Raw genomic sequence first — 19,148 nt, 5'->3', positions numbered from 1 at the left:
GCCAAAGTGCATAACCTCACATTTTCCAATATTATATTGCATCTGCCAAATCTCCGCCCACTCACCCAGCCTGTCTATATCCCCTTGCAGGTTTTTTATGTCCTCCTCACTCTCTACTTTCCCTCCCATCTTTGTATCATCTGCAAATTTTGATATGTTGCACTCGGTCCCCTCCTCCAAATCGTTAATATACTTTATAAAAAAACTCTTTACATTATTGATCCATCAATTTCCCATTTTTCTTGATTCTGTCATTTTCAGTGATTCCTCAACTCTTGTTATGTCCATATGGTGGTGCACGCAATGATTTATTCATTTGTTTGCAATTCCACTTGCACAAGATGATTGACAGCCCCATTTACACAAGTATATTGGCACAGTCCCATTTTTAGGAGAATGTTGATAGTCCTATGTGGCTTGTAATACTGTATGGTACAAATTATGTTCTGTATCATTTATAATGCAATGCATAGTTTGTATCATACTAAAGCATTATTGCATCATACAGCATTTTATATTATATTGTGTACTACAGCTTATATTGTATCCAGTATATACTGTTACACAACAATGTATCCAGTATTGCACTGTAAACTTTACAGTTGGTATCATACTGAACAATGCCTTTTTTAATTATATACTACAGTTTGTATTATCTGTATGTGAAAAAATTGGTATTGCAGTCTATAGTTCACAATTTATTTTGTGTCATATAGTGCATTGATATGATATGGCATTGTGTGGGATACAATTTGTAATAGTACAACTTAATTTGTATTGTATAATGCACAGGTTGTATCAGACACACTTTATATTGTACTGTGTAGTACAGGATATAATAATGACAGTATGACACACAGTTTATATACTGTATAAGGCACAATTGTTTTTGTACTGAATAATAGTTTATAATCCATAGGGCAGAGTTTGGATTTTACTGTCTAATGTACAAATCATGTAATGCTTGCACGCTACCAGTTAGGTTACAGTTTATATTGCACTGTGCATAGGCTGTATTATAATTTACAGTGGAGACTGCTGCATTGTACTGTGTATCATTGTAAAATAATGCTGCGGTATAATTTGTGATTGCATTGCACTGTGCAACATGGAGTTAAGAAGCACGGGTATGCAATATATTGTAGCACTGTTGTGTTGTTTTATTGCATTGTACAGTGAACAGTTAAGAAGCACATAACAGAAAATAGTTTAGCTCCCTGACCTGGTACGAACTACCAAAGATAAGATACAAAAGTTGGAATAAGTATGGATCTCTGCAGTGAAATAAAACACTTCCAACATCTCAACTGCATGCAAGAAAGATTTTGTTTTAATTTTTTTTATTAGAAAGAAGAAATATTGAAAGTGTGCTTCTCACGTGTTAGCGGATAGCAGAAGGGAACGCTCGAGGTAGACTTTCTCCAACCTGCACGATCATATCCTCATTTTCCAAATTCATTTACACCTCCTCATTAACAATTGGCATGTCCTTTTTTTTTGCTTTACAGTCCATTTTGGGTGCAAAACACTTTATATTAGCACCCTTGCCTTGAAAGCAAATCCAAAACAACTTTTGACAGCATACTGAAATTAATTCTCTAACACCCAGCCATCAAACTACACCAACCACTGTCTACCTGTACAAAGAAGAGAGAAGCTATGAACATCCTAGCTTCTGGACATTAAAGGGTTAATTTAATACACACGCTTTTTTTCCATGGGCAACAATCCAGATAATACTGTTATGTTAACACATGCAAAGTTAGTCCCTAAATCGACAAGGACACTTAAAAAAACACAACAAACAAACAAAATTTGATCGAGTTTCAACATTTGAAGGAAGATGTACATTTTTCTTTGACAAGGTGTTACTGGAAGCACATGCACTGTGTTACAGTGGTATAGATAATAAATGAGAGTAGCACCATTAATGTAGTCAGACTCTACATAGCACCACTACCCGAAGATAGCAATGGACAGCAATAGGCAGAGAAACACAAGAGTTTATATCAGAAGGTTGCCATCAATATCCTCTGTAAGAAAAAAGAAAAAAAATATATAAAAATTAGTTTATAGTTAATCAGACTAAATATCTAGCATTTATGTAATAGTACATAAGACATAATTTGATATTTATAAGTGCCAGCTTTTTGTAACAATAATAATACTTGCAACTAAATAGGGTCTTATCATGTCCAAAGGTCTCAATGATGGGGGTAATTTTCAACTTATCGCCAGAGTGTCAAATCAGCATTGCCGATTGTGCGACCATTATAGAAACTGCCCAATATACCTTTCCATTGACTTCAAAGTCTGACCCACACCACCAGGTTTATGTGCCAGCGGTAAGTTGAAAATGACCCCCATAGACTTCATGCAATGAATTACTTTTAGAATGCAGTGACTTGTTCTGTAGGCAAATGAGGCAGCCATTATGCATCAGCAACATCCCATAGCAATGAAATGAATGACCAGTCAATCTGGTATTTTTTTTTTGCTGCTATTGCTCTAGCAAGGAATTTATTGGCAAGGAAACTGGGAGAACTCATTGTTTTTCTTTAAATAGTGATTTTTTTTTTCACCTCCACCTGAACCGCTAGAATAAGTAGACAGAACCTTGCTTTTGATGTCTCATCAAAAGAGCAGCACCTCTAACAATGCAGCCAACAACAACAACAACCTGCATTTATATAGCGCCTTTAATGTAGTAAAATGCCCCAAGGTGCTTCACAGGAGCAATTATCAAACAAAATTTGACACCAAGCCACATAAAGAGATATTAGGACAGGGGAGGTATGTTCTAAGGAGAGTCTTAAAGGAAGAGAGAGAGAGGTATAGAGAGGATTAGGGAGAGAATTGCAGAGCTTAGAGCTTAGGCAGCTGAAGACACGGCCGCCAATGGTAGAGTGAAGAAAATCGGGGCTTGGTATGAGTTAGGATATGGGCAGCAGAGTTTTGGATGAGCTCAAGTTTACAGAGGGTGCAAGTTGGAGGCCGGTCAGGAGAGCATTGGAATAGTCAAGTCAAGAGGTGATAGTGCTGCACTGGAGTGTCATCCTGGATTATATATTTAAATATCCCAGTATGGGGCACAAACCCACACCATTTGATGCAGGGGTGAAAATACTACCATCTGAGTCAAGCTGACACCATCTGAAACAGAGGTCTCAGTAGCGCATTTTTAAGTGATGAATCCAGGATGGCAGATTTTCAGCTTACCTTCTGGGTGTAAAACTGGTGTTGTAAATCAGGCTCCCATTATAGAAACTGCCCTAATTTTAATTTCCATCTAAATCAATAGAAATGAAAATTGGGTGTTTTTTTATAATGAGCAGGAAATCAGCAATATCAGTTTTATGCCTGAATAAGTTGAAAATCTATCCCAAGTGTCTTCATATAGATACTTAGCAATTTGTTGTTCAGTTCATCACCCCCACATCTTCCGCACTACACTAATACAAATGCAGAAGAAATAGGGAAAGGGAATGCCCGTCCATTGGTCTCAATTAGGCTCTCATCTCAATATATGCCTCAATCTCCTCTTCCACCTGATAAACAACTAGCGCTCTCTTGAACCTATTTATACCATCTGCTTCAATGGACAACTTATTTCATGCTTCTATTACCCTTATGTAAAATCTTTACTTATTCCTGACATTCATTTTTGTAAATCATGTCCCCTAGTTTTGAACCATGTCAATGTGAAGAATTTGCCTAGATCACTTTTCACAATGCCCTCAATCCAATCATTGCTACTGGAGAATTAGCCTGAAGCTCAGTTAGTGACTGGGGGCAGTTTTCTTCCCTGCTGGCTGAGATACTCACCCTCCTTGATACCGAAGCACGTGGCCCACTCTTCGAGGGCGATGTATTTGTCGTTGTCTGTGTCGCATTCCTGGAAGAAGCGAGTGGTGCAGTGCTCCATTGGGATGAGGGGAGCACGTAGAGGAGCCAGCTCAGAGTGAGAAAGATACCTGGATTCAAAACAAAGGCACATTTGCAGGGCTTAGATTCACTTAACATTCTCTGGAGCTTAGAAGAATGATCTAATTGAAACGTATAAAATTCTTAGAGGGCTTGACAGGGTAGATGCAGAGAGCCTGTTTCCCCTGACGGAAGAGTCTAGAACTAGGGGTCATGGTCTTAGGATAAGGGATCGGCCATTTAGGACTGAGATGATGAAAAATTTCCTCACTCGGAGGATTGTGAATCTTTGGAATTCTCTACTGCAGAGGGCTGTGGATGCTCAGTCGTTGAGTATATTCAAAACTGAGATCGATGGATTTTTTTGGACACTCGGGAATCAAGGGATATGGGGATAGGGTGGGAAAGTGGAGTGGATGTAGAAGACCAGCCATGATCTTATTGAATGGTGGAACAGGCTTGAAAGGCTACTCCTGCTGCTATTTCTTATAACTTAACATTGTTACAGCACACAACTGTAAGGTGACCTAATATATTGAATAAGTTGGGCTTCAGTTTTAGATTCCTTTGATTGGATATATACTTGAACATTTTGTAGGACTACAGGGTAACAGCAGGGGAGAGAGACTAATTGGATAGCTCTTTCAAAGAGCAGACACAGGCACGATGGGCAGAATGGTGGTGGTTACCAATCTCAGATGGAGTCATCTGGGGCATTATGAGAAGTCAATGAAGTTCTCTAAGATACAGAAGAAACTTAGAAAAAGTCAGCACCACTCATTTGCACCCCACTAATTCCTGTCTACAGGTGAGGCCTGTGTACACAGTTTGAGATGAGCACATGGTGTAGGATTTTTTAAAATGAAAGTGAGAGAAAATTACAGGAGAGCCCAAACAAAATGTATGGTTCAATTATGGACAGATAGGAATCTTAGTGTGCTTCAATAATCCTTAATATTTGGATAGTTTTTATGTGCATACAACTGAGCAACCTCAAAAATAGAATTCTTTTTCCAAGGACTGATTGACAGTAAGGTATTTCAGAAAACTAAAGTTTCACAAGAGTTAGCACCATTGTCAACATCGTCCCTGATCTACACATGTCCGGTGTCTCTAGTGAAGCTTACTTGTCAGCTGGGTGTTGATCAAGTTGTCCAAATTGCCAGTGAACAGGGAAGATGTACATGTTGTAGTTCTTCTCAAAGTCATGAACCAGCAGGTCCAAGGAATGTTCTCCAGCCTGCAGACGCTTTTCATTTTCATACATCTTCCTCACCTGTTAGACAGAAAGACAACAATTATCAGACATACTGTGGTGATGCCAACAGTGCTTCTTCCAATATAACATCACATTCACCGCAGCAGGAAATGTTTAGACATTAACAAAATATCGGTACATGTCTGTTTCGGTCACAGAATACATGCAAACAGGGGATGTTTCCATTAATTTGCACAAATCTCCAGGTAATGGGTCTTGATTTAGGATTTATCTACCAACAAGGAAGCAGTGCTGAAAACAGACTATTGCAAAATGCTGAGCCCACTAAATTCAAATAGTACAATTGAGTGGAATAAAAAATATAAGTTCAAATGGCAATAGTTGTCAAGATATCACAAGCTGGATAGCCTGAATTAGATAGCTTAGGGCACTCCAGTTTTAGAAAGATCTTTGACAGAAGAATTGGGCATTTACAAACAATGGGCTCAATTCTGAAATGGTGGCAGGTGGCAGTGGGGTGGTGAAGGTGCGCATGGCAAACCTGCATAAACAAACCTTACCGTTTCCAACATGATCGCATCGTAATTGATGGTGATTAACGTGCTCTCCGGGTTTCGCACCCGGCAGCCAAGCTGGCTGCCATCGGGGGGGGGGGGGGGGGGGGTGCGCGAAGATGGGGAGATCGGACATCGGAGCAGGGTGGAAAGGTAGGTGAAACCAGGTGTGAATCAGAAGCAGTGGGAAAGCCACCCGGATAAGTTAAAAATCGTTCTAACGATCTAGTATGTCACAAATAAAGTGCCTTAAGTACCTCAATGAGGTACATTTAGCTCTTTAAATATCATGGTGGGACTTCCGGATTCGGTGCGCCCCGCATTCATGGGGGACTCGGAAGTCGGCAGGTTGGAGCCGGGCTCCGAACCCGAACGGGATTTCCCCGATTATTGGAGGCCCCCCGCCCCCAAAATTTCCCGGGAAAATTGAGCCCAATGTGTTTGAGAAATTAGCATGCATATTAGTTAACAATAGCATTAATAAGTTGTTGAAATATCCATCACAACTATTTCCATACAGCACAGGCTTTCAAACTTGAGTCTCAGAACCCAAGGGAGTGTGTGCATGTGCATGTGCTGAGAGTGTCCGTATTTTAAGGGTGTCCCCAGGAATGCATCAATATTTGCAGAGGTACTTCACAGAGAAATGTTTCATAAACATTCTGCCATTCAGAATGCTGTGCTTGGCCATGGCTACATTGTGAATACAGAACCAAGGGCATGCACCATGTTGGAGATATAACACACAGGGAGAATGTGAGTTTTCAGCTCTGATTCTTCTTGTGGTCACATGGTGAATTCCTGAACTCTGGCATAACATCATGGAGGATTGGCTCATAATTAAAGACCAAAATAAAAGGAAATAAATCAAAGAATATTTTAACAGTTAGGCTGACTTTTTACCCAGATGGGTTACAATGAGTTTTTAAAAAGTGTTGAGTTTTCTTGCCTTCATCTTCTGCTTCTCAGTCAGGAGGTTGCTTTCCTCATTGTCACGCTCATAAAGGGTCACCAGAACATTCTTCAGCCAGTCACGCATGCGTAGAGGGAACTCAGCTAGCTCACTATCAAGGCAGAGTTGGATGACTGCAAAGTAATCCCAAAGAGATCATTTAAAGATATCAAAAACCCTGTAGAAAGTAATTACTTTATTTCATTTTATCCTGGTTTAATTAATTCTCATTCTGTCCAAACCTTAAAACGCCAACAGATGGAAAATTAGAAGCAGTTCCAGACCGATATACACAGACTAGGATGAGAATAATACTGATATATTGGGCATATTTTTAGCCCAGAGCTGGAAAGGTGGGGGGGGGGGTCAAATTGCAGACGGGAAACCCAGAAGGACAGGTTTTCCAGACGTCCTTACGATTTTGACGTGAGGCCGTCAGTTTTGTATTTGCCAATTTCCAGCCCGACAGGCCAGCCTGATTGACAGGCTGGTCTCAGTCGGACGGGAGAGGAGGAAGGAAGAGGACGTGTTCAGGTAAGTGTTAGATGGGATGAATGGATGGGGGGAGACAACAGTGGGCATGGGGGTCACCGAGGGGGGGGGGGGGGGGGGGGGGAGTCGGGATCGGGGGTCAGCGATCATTGGTGAAGGGTCGGCGATCATTGGGGGTGGAGGGGGGGGGGGGGTTCCCTGCAGGTAGGCTTGTTGGGTCTGGGGGAAGGACTCCTGCTCCTCCAGGCCCACAAACTGTGTTATAATGGCACTTACCTGCAGTTTCAGGCCTTCTCGCCTCCTTTCACATGGCATGAAGGAGAAGGCCCGGGAATCCTGGCTCCCAGAGGCTAAAATCAAAAAATCTACGAAAATAGAGGCCCGCAGCCTCCGTGAAAGCTGTTAATGACCAACCCGCCTCCTGAGAGCAGGTTGGTTGCCCGCCCCCATGAAAACCGGAAATGGGCGGGTTGGGGACGGGTTCTAGATTTTTGCAATTTGTACTGACCCCTGCCCCCAACCCACTCGTCTTTCCAGGCTAAAATCATGCCCATTGTATACAGACAAACTAATAGAATAAAAGAATGTTTCTTCTATTGACGTGTCACAACAAATGATCTCTAAAGATACAGAATTCCAAAACTAATTGTCCAGGGTAGACCTTCCAACTCCTCACCTACAGTAAGGTACCTCGCATGCTGCAAGTGCGCATCAGAAAATCGCAGAGAGTGGATGCGTGATTTTCCAGTGCACGCCTGTGACTTATGAGGTACTTCATCACAGTCGAGGAGTCACAATATCTAAACTCCTCTTAATAAGTAGAAATCGGTAGTTACGCTCCTGTGGTATGTAATCAGGACAAATGTCTATGGTATCAAGATAATACTGCCTATAGAAATTCATCCAATGACATGCATTTGCCCACAGACATTGCATGTTCCAGTGCGATATCACATTGCATACAAAAAATAAAAGACTCGCATTTATACAGCAGCTTAGCACATCTTTCAGAAATGTCTCAAAATGCTTCTCATACAATAAATTACTTTGAAATGCAGTGATCGTTATGCAGGCAAACACAGCAACCATTTTGCACACAGCAAAATTCCACAAACAACAAAGGGATGAATAATCAGCTAATCTATTCCATTCATATGGGCACGCTGTGTGCTGGGACAGGTGGCAATTTGAGGAAGAGCTGAGTGATGGAAAAGACCTCCCACTCAGATTGCACTTCATGTCATCAGCTCCCAGCTGGAGGAGGGCGAGGGAGATACAAAATATTGACTCAGTTTTGAGGCAGGAAATGGCTTAAATTATAAAATAATTTTCTGCAATAAACTCTCTCAGCCCTGAAGCATCTTTCATGTGTTTATAGATATAACAGACAAAAATAATTTCTTCGAATATTCACATATATAATGCAAAGTAAACTCAGAAGCTGAAGCAAAGCATTCCCTGAGCCATAGTAATCATGGAATAAGCTAGTTTGTATTTCTGGATCTGGTGCAGAAAGTACAGCCTTCATTGAGGGAAAGCATTTATCTGGTTAAATATTTGATGGACTTTGCAAAACAGATTAAAGGCCGCTGTGTTAACATTGTCCTTCTTTGTATGCTCCTGTTATAAACCCTTCCCTACACTCCATTGAGGTGGCTTTTGCTAGAACAGAGTGTGACACAGACTGATAGACTGGCAATGACAAGTGTTGGGCCTGTTACAATGCTAAGCGTTCAAAGAAATGAATGCTTCCCCCCCTCCCCTCTCTCATTCGTTGTCTTGGCTTCATGACAGCTGCTGTCTTGATGGAAATGCTGACTATGTGAAAGGCTTTGTAATATTGAACAGTAAATTTCCATTCGAGCCTCTATGGTCAGAAAATGTTTGCAATGTGCTTAGACTATGAACGTAGGCAAAAATTGCTGTTGTGAGTTGCCTGATACACTCTGTACGACTTTTATTGAGCTTGCTAGAAGCATCCAAAGCAGGCATCTCTCTCTTTCTTGTCTTCATCGTTGTCTCTTTCTACTCTCTGCCACTCATTTTATCTGCCAGCTTATTTATCCATTTCTCTCTCTACTCCAATCACTTTTTTCTGCTACCCAATCCTTTCATTTGAGTACTTATTTGAGGGTGCGCTCTTGGACTCACATAGAAATATTTAAAGTTTAAAAATCTCCCCTCTTCTGTAGGTGGATTTAATTGATCCTCTGCTACCTTATATATGTGGTGACTTAGGTGGTCCTCTGCTACCTTCTGTATGTAGTGACTTAGGTGGTCCTCCAGTACATTGCTTAATTGGACATACTTCATGTGTGAGTCTAAACAGTGAGTGTTGGCAGGAAATTCACCCATGGGAGTATCACAACTGAGCCCAAAGATGTCCACACAACATATTTTCCAGCAAGGGTCAGTCAATAATGATTCTCCCCCTCCTCCCTCAGTCTGGGAACACTGGGGCCAATTTTAGTGACTCCACACTAATCCAGCTGTAATTGGCTAACTCAGCAAGGACTATAGATTGAATTTGGGACCTTCCTGGTTTGTAAGGATCTGTACCACTCCAGACGATGCATTTATCTATTCATACTGACTAGAGATATTCAAGAGAAAGTAGCTCCTGATCTAAGCAGCATCCCTTTAACAGCTGCTTCCAGTTCCTTTCTGAAAAAGGCTTTCATGACTTTGACTCCACCTCCAGTATGAACAGGATGCGATCAAATCTAATGAAGTTCTGCTAATTAACTGTGGGATCACAACATGAAATAAACAATCCAATAGGATGAGTGCCTTGACAGGCAATATGGTGCAATCAATGAACAGCATTAATAAGAAACCATTTTACTTTCTGCAAGATTTTATCTCCTTCTCCCACATATAATACTCACTAAAAGAACACATTTCACTTACATTTGCATGGTCCAATGTAGTCCAAGTGAAGCTTGTGGCCCTTTTTGGTGCCCTCCAATGTGCACTTAGTGGCAAAGAGCTGGCAGGCACTATCGTAGGTCTTGTTGTCAGTGCCACAGACCTGGGAAAGGTTATGGAGTACAGAAATGTTACTATCTGTTTTTAATAAGAATATAAAATCAACCTCCTCAGCATCATCATCATCAAAATACTTGCTCTTTATCCAATGCTTTTCATGCAGTTTTAGGTAATGATAATTCCTATCCAATATAAAATAAGTTTTGAAAATATTGACTTTTATTGAGCACAGTTGTGCTGCTCCTGTATAGTGAAACCATGTAAATGTCATGGTGCAGCAGGTCAAGAGTACAAAGTCCTGATTTTAACCTAGCCCTCCTGGTGGGAACGGGGCGGGTTCGAGTCGTACACCAATTTTCCCCCCACCTGATTTTAGGCTCCATTGACTTCACTGCAGTGTAAAATTGGGCAGGGTGTAAAGCAGGCGTCCAACCTAAACGTGCCCCATTCCCACCAGGCAGGGTATGTTAGAATTACCCCCCAAAGAGAGACAGCCAGTGATAGGGTGTAAATGTCAGATAGTACTGTGGTGATGATGAATTTCCAGTTTTGAAGTGGCTTCACATGGTCCTTATTGTATTGAGATGTCATATGCAGATGACATGGCCACACAAGGCAGACATACCATTAATGGCAATTTACTTAAGTGAATCATGCAATTTCCATATTATTCCAATAAACAGGCACTTGGCTTTGGATGTTGACCATAGGATAGTGAAAACAATACTTAAATCACTACACTACTCTCAAACATCACCACTGGCAAACATAGCAAATGTTATCAGGTAGACAGATTTAATCATGGAAACAGGTTTGATATTAATCTAAGAATTTTGCCATGAAAGCTGACAATTCAAATCCACCCACCTAGAAGCCTTTTATGTAGCTAGAAAAATGAGCTGCCATCGATCTCGTTATTGTTGCTGAAAGGCTGCCAAGGTCCCCCTTTTAGAAACTATGGGATATTGAGGTCTCTACAGTCTGCTGTTTGTTACTGCATGGATTGTCAGCTATGGCCTTTTACAGTCCTCATTTTGTTACTGCATGGGGCCTCAATGATCCCCTTTTATAGTCTCCTCTTTATTTTATAGACTGTTGTGATTCTCCCTTGTCAATCCCATTCCACCCCACCATCATGTTGTGAGCTTTCTCAGTGACTGCAAAGATTTCCTATTAAGAATAGTTTTATCCTGACCTTCTCAAATTCAACTGAGCTGGCTGGGCAAGTTGTTGGATCCTGGCAGACGCACATGGGTTCATTGCTCTCGTCAGCCTCGCAGACCTTTCCTCGTTTGCAGTGGAAGTCTTCACAGGGATCTGGGAAGGTAAGGTCAAATCTGATAGCTCCATTAAGTAAAGTAAACACTTTGATAAATGATCAGGTCCGTCGCCCTCAGACAGATTTCCTTCCCAGTTATTTTCATTTGGATTTCTTGAACTTCAGGAAGTGGTTTAAACATACCACAATTGCAGGAAATTCTCGTTAAGAACATAAGAAATAGGAGCAGGAGTAGGCCATATGGCCGCTCGAGCCTGCTCTGCCATTTAATAAGATCATGGCTGATCATCTACCTCAACTCCACTTTCCCGCCCTATCCCCAGATTCCCTTAATGTCCAAATATCAATCGATCTCAGTTTTGAATATACTCAGCATCCACAGCCCTCTGGGGTAGAGACTGGGATTAGAACTGAGGAAACTGTTTGAAACACATTTGAAAGTGAATACTGGTGTGTTTCTAATATTTACAAATAATCCAGCTAGGCTAACATCTTAGATTTTAGATAAATAGGTTCAGACTAGTGAAAAGCAAATTGAGGACTGGTGTCAGGAAGTTGTCCTTCATGCAAAGAGTGATCAGCACCTGGCCAGTGCAGTCAAAAATGTTGGAGTCATTTAAGGGACAGTTGAATGCTACAATGGAGGATACTTTTATTTTAGATGGATAAACTAAGATAAGCTGAATGGCCTTTCTTATCCGTATTTATCCTATGATTTCCAACTGGAAAATCACTCCAGAAAATAACTGCACCTCAACTTAACAGCTTTAAAGCAATGATATCCTTATTTTTATTTATTTTAATGATAATGCCGTAGCTTTATGTTTTATTTCCTTTATCCACTATGTGTAAAAATGCATAAGATATCAAAGCAAAATGAAGAGTTGAAAAAAATAGAAAAGTACTGTACAGAGTCATGCACAATTCAGGTGTATAGTCAAGGTAGGTGTGAGAAAAACCAATGTGTGGGAGAGTTGGAAATGGAAAGGTGTCAGCAGTCAAGCACAGTGGTGCTCATGTTCTTAGTGCCTATTTGCTGCCCAGGATTCCCAAACTGTTCTAGTCTCAAGCTAAAATCTAAAGTGGATCCAGACCAAATTAAAATATGGATTTCACAAGGGTTAGCTTAGAGAGCCAAGATCTGATTCGTTTGAATCGTGGTAAATTTATACTTCAGAAACAAATAGGGTCACCCCACAAAGAGAGGATATCCTGACACTGCTTTACTTACTCTCAACTTCGATGTCCTTCTTTGTGTCATCTTGAACATCCTCAAAATCTCCTGTGTCAATCTGGACTGGGTTTGCTCCAATTGATAGCACCTGTTTGAATATAAATTGCTTGTTAGTTAATGAATTGCCTCACCTTAAAAGGGAAAAAAGTACCTTTTCTATAAGTCTCATAACCAGGAATACTTAAGAGGCAAAACAAACTCAGTTCACAGCATCTGAAGCACCTTCCTTGCTGGGTATAAATGCTTAACATATGTTTACACACAGTTTGCACCTATTAGCTAAGATTTAGAATCAGAGATGAGGTGGCAGGAAGGATGAAAGAGCAGGATTATAGGAGGGAATGAGGATGGGTATTCACATCATGTCCAACCCCATGCCATTTTCCCCTCTGGGGTACAAGAATGATGATTTTCCAAGCATTTTCAAAAAGTAAGCCTCACAAGGTATTTGAGGCTTTAAAAAAAAAGATAGACCTGGCAAAAAAAGAATTCCAATCATCATCAGGAAATGTATTAAGGTGCATATGGCATCACAGTCTTGCATCACATTGGAGCTCCTGCGTGCTGTGCCATGAGGTGGTAGGACACAGAAAATTCTCAGTCTCAAATGCACTGTATTGGAGAAGTACTAAGTGGGGGCCAGGCACTTCCCCACAGATGTAGAGGAATGTGAATCAGAAAGGAACATATCTTTCATACATCTTCCAGCAGGAGGCCTAGGAGTAGGAGTCTAGTCAGCACCTCTCAACTGGGAAAGGTGCATGGCATAGGTAAACTCAGAGGAGAAGGGAGATGAGATCATAAAATTCAAACAAATGTATAATAAATATGTTTTCTAAGCTATGCACCATCCATTCTCCCATATATAAGTTTTTAAATGGCCGCTAAGGTTAGTAGCGTATGCCATCATCGTATTTGCACATATGGATGATTAGTTAATCCTCAGATGTAAGGAATATGAAAATATTTGTATATAGACATAAATGGGGGCTATGAGTGTCTGATTTTCCCTTAGACATCTGTAAGTATTCACGTAGACTAAGTTGAGTGTTGGACTTGAAGTGTCTGGTACATTAAAAGTTTCTGCCAAGGGCCTTTGACCCTTAAAAGCAAATCAACCAACCAGTATTATCAGCAGCAGTTAGCAAAGTATTCATGTTTAACAATATTCGTTGGCATTTCAGTCTGAATACCAGCTAAATTCAGGGGTCAAGTGCTGCAAGTCTTGGTGGTCAAAAAAACTTAATAAAAAAAACACAGGAAAAGCAAACGCAACTGTTACAAATGCACACCTCAGGATTCTCTGTTGTTTCCTCAACAACAACCTCTTCGGTTGTTACCTGCAAGTCAATCAAAGGACAGATGTCAGGAATGGCGCCAAAATCTATTGACAACTCATCATGAAAGTCCACTGTCAGAAAAACAGAGTTATCAAGGGATTTGCAAAATGCTTTCTAGAGATAAACTCCTTCAACCACAGGGCATTGCCAGCCCAATAAGGAAATAGTACATTAAGCCTGCTCCTTCCAACAGACTGGATAAAATTGTATTGTCATGGAATCTTCCCAACTTAACCTCCTGAGGGAAATGAATAATGATGGTTAAAACTCCAAGAAGAAAATAGTAAACATTTTCCAAACTTAATTGAAAGAAAACTCCAAGATAATATTGCAAACTTATTAATCAACCCTAACAAGTTGCATTCAACAGGTGGTATTATAATTTTTCCAAGACAATAGGGACCAGAGTGTCGAAAGGATATTTGACCATCTATAGTTATACTTTTCCTTAAAATCTTCAATCCAATTCTCACCCAGATTTGATATGCAATGGATAGTGTAGCCTATAAGTCTTGGGGTAATGTACAATTTTGCTGGTGGTATCTAAGATTCGTTCAGAATGCTGATAGTAATGGGACCCACTTTCATGTTGAGGGATTTTTAAGGTCCAGCTAAGTTCTGGGAAATACTTTCTCCCAGAACCCAGTAGAGACATTTGTAATGCTGATAAGCTACTGGAGGTTTGAAATTAATTTGCTCTCACTTGTAACTGCGATATTAGCATTAATGTCTCACATAATATGGAGATAACTGTAGGGGATTTTAAGACAGATAAATTTGAATAAAATGCAACTCTCCTTAAAAAGAAAGCAACTGAGCATTGGACTCAGAAAATATGGAAATCTATAAATTGAAATGAGGATATATTTAGGAAAGGAGAGAACTGTTGTGCTGTGTATTACCTTCCAATGCTGTAACAGCTGTTACAGATCATACCGCATCACAATGTAATGGGTTAAAGACACAATCATTTACTTCTTTTTAATGGGTTAAAGACACAATCATTTACCAGTTACTTCTGCAATTCATTATTTACAGGACTTCTTTTGCTTTCCTCTGGAAAGTTACTTTGTATCAAATTCAGCATTATATCAGAATTTGTTTTTACCTCTTGTTCTGTTTCCCCAACAACCTCTACTTCAGCCACAAGACCCTCCTGTGAAATTGGGGAAGAAAAAAAGGAAAAGTTGTCAGAGGCTCAACAAAGCAACAAACATTCTTCAGAACAGTAAAGCGGTGTTTTAAAACCTCTGTTTCCAATGCTCGCATTCAAAGTGTAACTCAATGTGCCATGCCAGGACCACCACTGCATTGCGGTGAATCAGAAAAAAAGCAAATCATTATGGAAACTCCTTTCATTGAAAATGAAAAGGAACGTGGAATGTACTAAATGCAGCCATCTGAAACTATCTTCTTGTGATTAGCGAATATATTCACAGTAGTGTAGCAAAATAAGGTGTTGACCTGAATGCGTGCTTGTGACACACAAAGAGCTCATTACCACTTTGATATCTACTGTGTTTACCTTCAGAGAGAAATCAGTTAGTGCACTAACTCTGAATAGTAAGTGCAACCTAGTCCGGGCAAGTGGTAACACATCATGACACACACATTTTGTACAGACTGCACAATTTCTTATCCTATATGCCGCACGCCAGGCCATAACAGCTCCCAACTTGTCCCATATCACAAGCGAGTACAGCAACTACTTACAGGAGCGGCCAGTGCCTTGCCTGCAAGGCACAGGAGAAGGACAATCCAGGTCCTCATTTTGATATTTTCAGATCTGAGGAGGTACAAAAACAAACACAATTTCAATGGATGTCAGTTAAGAAATTTTATTAAACAGTGCAATATGCAGGTAATCAAACATTGTTCAGAACGTTTGATTAAACATTGAGTAAACATTACTCTTTAGGTCAATGAGGTATCTGAATATTTTACCTGTTTAAATATGAAGTTTGAATCTAAACTTATAAAAATGGAGGTTTTCAAGTAAATCACTTCTGGAGGAACAGAATGGGAATTGGATGGTGATGTTGGGATGGGCCAGTGGGACTTGCAGTAGTTGGTGGTCAGGATGATGAGGAAGGGAAGGAGAAATGGGAGGGCTATGGTTAGAGAGGAAATGTGGGGGCAATTGTGAATAAGAAAGTGGTTTTGTGACCAGAGAGAATTGCAATGGGGTGGTGGGAATCAGGAGGGGATTGAATTTCCTAATTAATTAAACAGGTGCATTGTGCCTCGTGTTTTACTGATACTCCACACACAAAACTTGTTCATTCAAATCCCTACCACTAATCTCTCACAATGAATAATCTGGGTTGTCTGGCCTAATTATTTTTCCAAACTGCCATTTTCAAATGAACTCAGTTGAATCTGTATCTTCCTCCTATCATTTCACTCATGACAGGTGGCAGCCGTGGCTCAGTGGTGGTAATTTTGCCTCTGAATCAGTAAATTCTGGGTTCAAGTCCCACTCCAGAGCCTTGAGCACATAATCTAGGCTGACTCATCAGTGCAGTACTGAGGGAGTGCTGCACTGTCGGAGAGATGCTGTCCCTGGGATGAGACATTAAACTGAGACCCCCATCTGCTCTCAGGTGGATGTAAAAGATTGCCATGGTACTATTTGAAGAACAGGGGAATTCTCCCAATGTCCTGGCCAACATTTATCCTTCAGCCATCATCATTAAAACTTATCTGCCCATTTATCTCATTAATCTTTGTGGAACCATGCAGTGTGCAAATTGACTGCAGTGTTCCCCTACAACAGTGACTACCTTCATTGACTGTGAAATGCTTTTGGATGTCATGAGGTAATGAAAGGCGTAATATAAATGCAAACTCTTTCTTTTATGACGTCATTATTTTATTGCCGGAATATTTTTTGTGAGTTAGCCTCATGCCAACCAGGAAAAGCTCAATTCACAAAAAGTCTCTGTTTAGAATGAAATAGCTTTTTGGAGACTCCAGGTGTGAAAAAATTTAGTCTGTGGCTCCAGCAAGTAAAAGGAAAACATACATAACAAATATGCAGATCCTTGCGGAGGTAATCTGTGTAGGAGAATGTTAAAATAGGTTAGTGAGATATTCTTTAGAAATTAAAATTTGACGCTACAGAACAAGCCCCTAGAGATGGAACTCGGGCACACAATAGGTTTAATCAGTTTGTTGGATAAATTGAAAATGTGCTGACACTTTTATGAGCCTAATATATGATTTAAAAGCATCGTCTTGCGGTGGGGGGGGGGGTCACTGCTGGGTCACAGCTGTTAGTTTGGACTTAGCTGTTTGGATAGCGGCTGGATCAGGGCAGGGATATTACAAAGTGACTCAAGGGGCCATTTTCCATTGTGCTTTGTCTGTCTTATTTTGGAAACAGGCTTGTTTTACATTCACATGGGTTTTTTGAGATGCTGGAGGGAAGGGTTGGGAGTTAAGAGATACAGTAGGATTTGAAAACAATCTTAACAACTAATGGCAATGGCACCTTGCAAGATGTTCAGAGGTCTTGATGATTTATAGCTTGCAAACCAGTAATTTGTCATATCAGTGTTTCTTTAATGCTTCTTAAACACCAGAAATAACCTAAATAATCACACTAAGCCGTGCTTAGCAATTGATTCCTGTGTTTTCTTCGTTGCTTTCACAGTACAATGCACTCATTTTATACACAATCTGGGTTGCTATCAAGTGTCTTTATGTATGCTTCAATACAAAAACTAACGCATTTCGAAAAAAGATATGGTTACTTGATATTTAAAAGAATAATTTCAGTAATGTTTAGAAGTACAATAATTACAGAGCTGGACTCTATTGAGAGAGAAAGGGAAGAATTAAGCAAATTCACAATGGTGAGACTAGGGGCAGGGTGAATTGGACATTCAGACATAACAGTGACTTCCCCTTATTATACGTGTAAAAGAGCAATGTCTGAGAGAAAACAATACGATTGATATGATTTTAACTATTATATGGTTAATAGGTATATAGATGTATCGTTAATCGGGACTGGGTGCAGTTTTTGACTGGAGTGGGCTGGACTCACACACTTATTCGCTTAAGTGGGCTAGCCCAGACATGTTTATTTTCTGTTATGTAATCTCTCCTGCCGTCCAATAGTGTGTTATTTCAACACTTTGTGTGTGAGAATGGGCTGCACTGACAGGATTACCGCACGCACGGAAACAGCTTTTGGGTCTGTTTATGTTGGAACAGCGAAACGTCAAACTGTGTTTGGAGACGAGAACATCAAGTGGAATCTCTGCCAGCTGTTCATGTGTAGGGTAATACTCGCTGCCACGTCTACAGATTCACTGGCTTCAAGAAATCGTTTTAAACCAAATATTCTCAAAACAGATCCATTAAACCCCATCCTGATGAACGCCATCTGTACAGTTCATTCTATGTAACTCTATCTGTGATAACCAGCAGTCTAATTACAATAAACTCTGGTAAGATCAAATGTTACTTAATATGAACTTTACAGGTTATACTTATTTTAAAAAACACATTTCTTCCTTTCCTGTCAACTTTTTTTTGACAAAAATTACTGAATACTCTCTACCTACAAGCTCAATCTAATATATTCTCTAAAAACAAACAGACACAGTGACTGTCTACTGATATTTAGCTTGAGCTAGACTATGCTGACATATTAAAGAGGGCTTCTCTCAGCAGGGAGGTAGAACAGCTGGAAAGGCTATGCATCATCTTCACCATGACAACATCACTTGCAAGTAATGCAATGGGTTTTCACTGTGTTGTAATGTATTTAGGGATGAAATGTACGATTATGTCACAGTATTTTGTTAAAAGGTTTCACCACATCATGCAAATACTCCCGCGCCCCCCCCCCAGTTAGACAGACAATCGTTAGCACCTGATCATTTCATAAAAATGAACGCAGTGTTCATTCAACAATGAAGTAACTTCTTGCCTTTTGAGTCAGTTAAGGTGTGGATTGTAGGATTTGATCGCATAATCCAGGCTGATACCTTAGTGCAGTACTGAGGGAGTACTGCATGGTCAGCGGTGCCATCTTTCAGATGAGATGTTAAAAGAAGGCTTTGTTTGCCTTTTCAGGTGGACAATAGCATTATTCAAAGAGCAGAGAGTTCTTTCTCCTGGCAACATGCATCCTTCAACCAACACCACCAAACA

General features: G+C 40.3%; 1 protein-coding gene across 2 annotated transcripts in view; it reads right to left on the bottom strand.

Annotated features, from left to right (window-relative positions):
* Positions 1-1,308: 1,308 nt before the first annotated feature.
* Positions 1,309-19,148, bottom strand: part of sparc (secreted protein, acidic, cysteine-rich (osteonectin)) — a 26,717-nt gene continuing 8,877 nt past the window's right edge. Inside the window, exons 2-11 of one of the 2 annotated variants that reach the window (XM_067996086.1) lie at positions 15,696-15,768; positions 15,091-15,138; positions 13,935-13,982; positions 12,640-12,730; positions 11,325-11,446; positions 10,052-10,172; positions 6,647-6,783; positions 5,052-5,200; positions 3,826-3,974; positions 1,309-2,033 (exon numbers count right to left, since the gene is read on the bottom strand). In XM_067996086.1, coding sequence (XP_067852187.1) covers positions 2,005-2,033; positions 3,826-3,974; positions 5,052-5,200; positions 6,647-6,783; positions 10,052-10,172; positions 11,325-11,446; positions 12,640-12,730; positions 13,935-13,982; positions 15,091-15,138; positions 15,696-15,752 — 951 coding nt within the window. In that variant the 5' untranslated portion in view covers positions 15,753-15,768 and the 3' untranslated portion in view covers positions 1,309-2,004. The remainder of the gene's footprint in view (positions 2,034-3,825; positions 3,975-5,051; positions 5,201-6,646; positions 6,784-10,051; positions 10,173-11,324; positions 11,447-12,639; positions 12,731-13,934; positions 13,983-15,090; positions 15,139-15,695; positions 15,769-19,148) is intronic. The other variant, XM_067996085.1, reaches the window with a different exon arrangement.

The sequence above is a fragment of the Heptranchias perlo genome, chromosome 14 (assembly GCF_035084215.1).
Source record: "Heptranchias perlo isolate sHepPer1 chromosome 14, sHepPer1.hap1, whole genome shotgun sequence".
Lineage (NCBI taxonomy): Eukaryota > Metazoa > Chordata > Chondrichthyes > Hexanchiformes > Hexanchidae > Heptranchias > Heptranchias perlo.
The sequence above is the reverse complement of the archived record's forward strand: the minus strand, read 5'-3'. Positions and strand labels throughout refer to the sequence as shown.